At 29.2% G+C, this 6807-nt stretch overlaps 1 protein-coding gene across 1 annotated transcript; it reads right to left on the reverse strand.

Moving 5' to 3' along the window:
• Positions 1–1164: 1164 nt before the first annotated feature.
• Positions 1165–6585, reverse strand: LOC129944878 (uncharacterized). The gene is made up of 6 exons (XM_056054541.1): positions 5599–6585; positions 4394–4881; positions 4022–4172; positions 3710–3894; positions 2298–2463; positions 1165–1637 (listed from the first exon to the last, which is right to left on the reverse strand). The coding sequence occupies exons 1-6, from the start codon at positions 5816–5818 to the stop codon at positions 1165–1167; spliced, it is 1683 nt and encodes a 560-aa protein (XP_055910516.1). The 5' UTR covers positions 5819–6585.
• Between the last annotated feature and the right edge of the window lie 222 nt (positions 6586–6807).

Genomic DNA, 6807 nt, shown 5'->3' on the forward strand with positions numbered 1-6807 from the left:
AAGCAAAAGTTTATTGATCCAGTTTATAAATTTATTTACCTTTGTTTGTTGGGCCAATAAAATATTTTAGTGACTCAAGCAACCTTGTTTGTTGAGCCAATAAACCTGTTTGCTGAGCCAATAAAGTAGCTTATTGATTTGGAAATATTTGTTTTTTGAGCCAATAAATTATTTCTTTGACTCAAGCAAAATTATTTGTTGAGCCAATGAAATAGTTTATTGATTTGGACATATTTGTTTCTTGAGCCAATAAATTATTTGTTTGACTCAAGTAAAATTATTTGTTGAACCAATAAAATAGTTTATTGATTTGGACATATTTGTTTCTTGAGCCAATAAATTATTTGTTTGACTCAAGTAAAATTATTTGTTGAACCAATAAAATAGTTTATTGATTTGGACATATTTGTTTCTTGAGCCAATAAATTATTTGTTTGACTCAAGTAAAATTATTTGTTGAGCCAATTAAATAGTTTATTGATTTGAAAATATTTGTTTCTTGAGCCAGTTAATTATTTGTTTGACTCAAGCAAAATTATTTGTTGAGCCAATTAAATAGTTTATTGATTTAGAAATACTTGTTTCTTGAGCCAATAAATTATTTCTTTGACTCAAGCAAAATTATTTGTTGAGCCAATAAAATAGTTTATTGATTTGGACATATTTGTTTCTTGAGCCAATAAATTATTTGTTTGAGTCAAGTAAAATTATTTGTTGAGCCAATTAAATAGTTTATTGATTTAGAAATACTTGTTTCTTGAGCCAATAAATTATTTCTTTGACTCAAGCAAAATTATTTGTTGAGCCAATGAAATAGTTTATTGATTTGGAAATATTTGTTTCTTGAGCCAATAAATTATTTCTTTGACTCAAGCAAAATTATTTGTTGAGCCAATGAAATAGTTTATTGATTTGGAAATATTTGTTTCTTGAGCCAATAAATTATTTCTTTGATTCAAACTAAATTATTTGTTGAGCCAATGAAATAATTTCTTAAATTTGCAAAATTGTTTTCCTTTACTATAGAATACGTTTTCTTGTATAGGGCCAAGTAATTTTTCGAAAAAAGTCTAATACGTTTTCTAAAATATATCCAAGTGAATTTCTTATAGCAACGTCCAATACGTTTTCTTTTCTGAAAATATGAAAGTAAAAAACATATTTTTAGTCACATACATTTATTGGTTTTATTGCGTTGAGCAATATATGAGTCTTTGAACATTGATTTTTTTTACTGCTAAAATATAAGGATTCAATAAAATTCCAAAAACTAGAGGATGCAGTAGGAAACTTTAAATTAAATAAAAAAAATATTTTGAAGCAAATGTCTACTGCCCTAGAAAATGATACAAATGGAAATTTAACACCGTCAAAGTAGACGTATATCTCTTGAAAGTTCAATACATCCTCTCCAAGGACATATATGAAGGGCTGAACACTTTCTGATCTCTGGTTCAAAAATCCGATATGTTCTTCAACCACCTGTGTATTTCGCCCAATGTAAAGAAATGATTCCTGGGAGTCCTTGATCGTATACTTAGTGGTGCTTTTCTTTCCAAATCTGTCTTTTCGCACAGATTTTTGGCTGGGAATATAGTACCCATGAAGTGACCACATAATTGTAGCATCTCGACAATCTGTAAAAGACAATAAAGAAAATGCCAAACTATACTTAAACTGTGTTAAAAAGATATTTGCTTAAAGTTATATCGTATCAAAAATAAGTAAACCATGTATAAAAACGAATGTTTTGACAAGTAATGTACCAGAGATGTTCGTCACTCTCTAGCTTTTTTTCAATATTTAATGCTTGAATCTTTGATCAATTTAAAGTCAAATACTAAAATAAGAATTCTTACGCCAATTTTTTGAAACATAATAATAGATATTCGTCCGTTGATACTTCGATAAAATTTTGAAAAAAATCGAATTGACAGTTTTTTTTACAAAAAATAAAAACTTAAAAAAGACAATACTAAAACTTCGTAAAAATGTACTTTCGATTCAAGTAGGTTTTCAAAAATTACAAATATATATTCAGTAATTTTTTATAAAAATCAAACAGTCCGTTTTTTTATAAAAAAATAAAATCTACGAGAAATAGTACCCAAATTTGGTAAAAATTGATACATATAGACAAACTTTTAAGCAAGACAAATCGACACTACAAGCATTAGTTTTTTAATTTATCTTAATCTGAGTTTGTTAATAGATAAACGATAAGGTTATTGTTATAAAGCAAATAATTATTTTCTTAAGGAAATAAAGTTTTATTTTGAGCAAATATTGTAACTTACTATCGGATGGATTCATCGATCTCATTTTTATGAGAGTCTGCTTTATGGATTTTTCTTTGATGTGGTCTTCGTTGCACAGAAAGTTTACTATTTTCTCATGAAGTTCTTCCCAAGTGTCTAAAAGTGAAGAGCAGTTCTTGTGCAAATAGCCAAAGTCCATGTCCACCTTTAAAAATTTGTAATATCATTATTAGTTATCATATCATTATTAGTTAGTTAGTACAGTAACTATATACAACCACATATGCGTCAAATCCGGTATATTCCCGTTAAGATGGGAGGGGTAATTTTCTCAGAAAATGGCTTAAAGCAGAAGCATGACTACTGAAAACCACAAACCCATAGTTGGACATACTTCTAAAAAAAAAAGTTATTTTAATTGAAAGTATTTGAAAATTTAATTTCCATACTCAAAACTTTAAAAAAAGAATATTCTACTCATTACCTAGTAGAAATAGGATCTTTGGAGCTTATTCCTTTTTTAAAGTGTTGGGCTTCTGGCTTTAAAATAAGCTATAAGAAAATATTTCAGGTGCTAAAATTGTTTTTCAATAGTGTTGCTTCTGCTTTAAGCCATTTTTGAGAAAAAACGGGGGTGTATAGAACCCCTTCCAGTATGATTGTTTTACTCTTTTGGCCTAACCTAGGCGCTAGGGTAAATGTAAATGGTGGTTAATTTAACTCTCTAATAGAAAACAAAATTTGTTTTCCTTAATATTTATATTTACATATTTTTAACTATGAAATTTATTTTTGTGAAATATTCTCTTTTTTTACTCAAATGTTTTTTTTGTTTCTTTTTTAGTTAATTAGTTTATTTCCGGCAGGCGGCTTATAAAGCCATGCTTTGTATATCTTTTATTATGAATTATTGTATTTATAAGAAAATTGAAAAAATAAAGAACTTATCTACTTATCTATCTATCTATCTATTCAATTAAATAATCTTTTAATGAAATGTTGTAAAGTAAAACTTATTGCCGTTAGTCTTTGTTAAAACGTTATTAGATTCTATCGAATAGCTATACAATTTACATTGTAATTAAGTAAATTAATTATTTGAAGGATTTTTGCATAAAAGTTGTATAAACATCTAAGTTGGAAGATACGAAACTAGAAATATAATAAAGGTATTTTAAACGATTGAGTAACATTCGACCTAACAACACCATCAAGAACACAAATATTTGTTCGAGTACAAAAACACAACTGATTTATAATGGCTTTTGTTTTTTACTACAAATTCCTTGTTGCAAATCGAATTTTGTGCTATTCGGGAATGCTAACGAATTACTTGAACAGGTAGGTAGACATGACGGATTTGATGGGTGTATATCTTAATTGAAGTTACTGTGCAAAGAATTATTACATTCTTAGTAACTGGTTCATATAATTGTTTCAAAAATACTTACAAAGCGATAGCCAGATGGTTGCTTGTATTGTGGCCATTTTTTAAATACGTCTGATGTTGATTCGGAATTTTGTATTTCCAAGAGCCTGTATTGGGAACTTGCCATCCAACATCTATCAATTTCTTCCGAGGAAAGATTATCAAATTTTAATGACCGCAAGCATTGTTCGGCGTTTTCTTCTGCAACTGATAAAAAAATATAGAAATATTTTATTTTAAATACGCAATTCATGGAAATAAAAAGCATTTACAAAAAATCTCGTAAATAAGAAAAAATTACTTGAATTTTCATACATAATTGTTTTAAACTTACTTAACTCTGGAATCTCTTCTCGAACTCCCCTTTTCCCACACGTCTTTATAGATTGTCTGATACTTTGAGGCTCGTTTATCGCCTTGAACGTGAATTTTAAATTACAATATTTATTGTAAATTTTACCACGTTTGCTCGTTCGGTAAAATTCCTGTAAAGTGTAAAAGTTGTTAAAAATTAAAATTTTAAAAATAGATATAAATATTAATTGGAGCAAGCTGAATATTTTGGAAAATTTTTGAAGAGGGTACAATGTTAAAATGTTATTTTCGCCAAACAGTTTTTGAATGGAAACGAAATCAATATTCCAAAATGAAGAAAAAAAAACTTCTTGTTCCAATTAATTTGTAGATATTATACATTAATGTGTACCAATTTTTCAGTTGGAAATCGTTCTACAATCTCCTTTTCTATCTTATAGCTAGCAGACAAGTCAAGATGTATTTTATTAATGTCAAAATATTGCGCTACAACGGATATCAATTGCGCTCGTTGTTTGTCCGTAAATCGTTTATTTCGATCGTAGCTTTCAGCAAGTGCAAGCCCGTTTGCATTATTGTTTAAAATAGTTGACAATGTTAAATTTTTCGGAGAGTAGGGTGTCTTTGGAGTGGTCGGAGTTTCTGGTCTGGACGCTAGTGGTGATGAATATGGGATAGATCTTGTTGATGTACTTGGCGACTGATGAATTGATCCAAAATGTGATTGTGAATATAGAAAAAGTGGAATGCCAATAGATTCCCGCCACTTTCGCAGATTTTGCTCAAATGTTATGAGGGTCGTGTATTTGAACGGCTTTAAGATTTGCGGCAAATGATGGCACTCAATTTTCTTGAGGACTTCTATATCCACATTTTCACCTACACAAAGTGAGAGACATTTTGAATATATGTACATTAGACTGGTCCCCAAAAATGAATTGTCTTCTCCACCCCTCAATAATTTCAAAATTGTCCCAAGAAAATTCCACAATGTGTAGAATGAGCCGACAAAAATAATAGGTTAGTTCAAAGCAAGATAAAAATCAATATGAGGAGGGTTCTAGTTAAATGTCCCCCAATCAACATTAGAAGGGGCAACTTTATAAATTCAGAACAAATTATTTAAAAGCAACAATAGATGTTGCGGTAATATTAATTTTTTTACCGGAAGCACAATCAAACTTTACTTCAAAATACAAATGCTAAGGGTTTGAAATACAAATCTGAAAAGAAACTAATTTTCTTGTAACCATTTTGAAACTATTGAGATGTAAAAGACAATTTATAAAGGACCAGTAATAATATTTTTTTTAAACAATTTCTCTAATTTGTTACATTCAAATAATGAAAATATAAGAAACTTGGACGTGTAATTAGCTATTGAATTGTGATTTATGATTTTTAAGGTTTTGTCAAAAACAAAACTACTTTTTACATTTTAAAATAAAATTCTTTTTCTTCAAATTTAAATGAATTAAAACGAAAAGTAAACTTCGTTCAATGTTTATTTTTAGATTTTCGCATTCATATGCTTGTTAAGAAAATATGAATGGAAACAATTTCAATCATGAAATAAAAGTAAACTTATTTACTCACTTTTGAAATGCTCCAAAAGCTCTAGTTGATCCCAAGTTTGCAGCAACTCTTCAATTTCACCTTCTGGTTTGTCGCAGTTCTTTTGTAATTTGTTTAAAAATACCTCCAGTTGACTCTGACTAAGCTCTGTAAGAGTTATGACTTTCCCCGTTTCTAAATCGTTGGCGGTGACATCAGGCAATTGTATTTGTTCAAAATTATTTATTTCGTCTGAAGCCATTCCCAGGTGTTAAATGGTTTATTGTTATCTAGTATTTTTTGTAGGAAAAAAAAACTTCATATATACAGCAGTCTGATTGGTTGAGTTTGATGTTTGTGTGTACATTAAAGTCGGTTTTCGCCAGTCAAAAGTTTGAATGCCTTGTGTAGAACTGTCCTTCGTTCCGTGGCGATAAATAAGTAATATTCCCTTAATGTGTAGTATATGTATTTTGATGCTTGAGAAGCGTATCGGTACATAAGATAGTGTAAGTGTTCATATGTGTCGTGTGCGTGTAGAAGTGATTTTTGCTTACAACTTACTGAATTTTAATATTTTTAAAAAATGTGTAGGTTGGTAAGGCTTTGGAAAAGTTCTATAATTTTAATGATCGTACAAAGCAAAATATTCCTTAACTCTGAAAACCGTTTTACCTCTTGCGGTTTTAATTAAATTGATCGGCGGGCCAACAATGTCCTTCAAAGCAATAATTGAAAATTCACCCAATGCCTTTTCATTGATTTCAAAAGCTAAAATATGGGGATTGTACTGGACTTTATTCAACTTTTGCCCAAAAAGAAGAACGTTCTCTTTTTTCAAAAGAACAATACTCATTATTATATAAAATGTGATATCTTTGTTAAAACAAGCTACATAGAAATTTTGTTTATATTTGTAACCTTCAACGTTTGCCTTTGAATACAATTCTATATCGGTGTTACAAACTTTTAACAAGTCACATATAATGTTTGTAAAATTACTTTCTATTTTATGTTGATCGTATATTTCAAAACAATTTATTTCACTAATGTTGTCGAGGAAACTTAACGCAGTTTTGAGTTGGTATTTCTTAGCTAGTGTCAAACAAATATTTTTTCGTGATGTAATGGCATGCGAGTAAAGCTTGAATTGTTTATGCTTTGCCTCAAACTTAAAACACCATATGTTTCTCAAAGGCCCTGATTGCTTCAGAATATTCGGATAGTGAGTTATAATATGATGCTTGGGTT

The sequence above is a fragment of the Eupeodes corollae genome, chromosome 1, assembly GCF_945859685.1.
Source record: "Eupeodes corollae chromosome 1, idEupCoro1.1, whole genome shotgun sequence".
Lineage (NCBI taxonomy): Eukaryota > Metazoa > Arthropoda > Insecta > Diptera > Syrphidae > Eupeodes > Eupeodes corollae.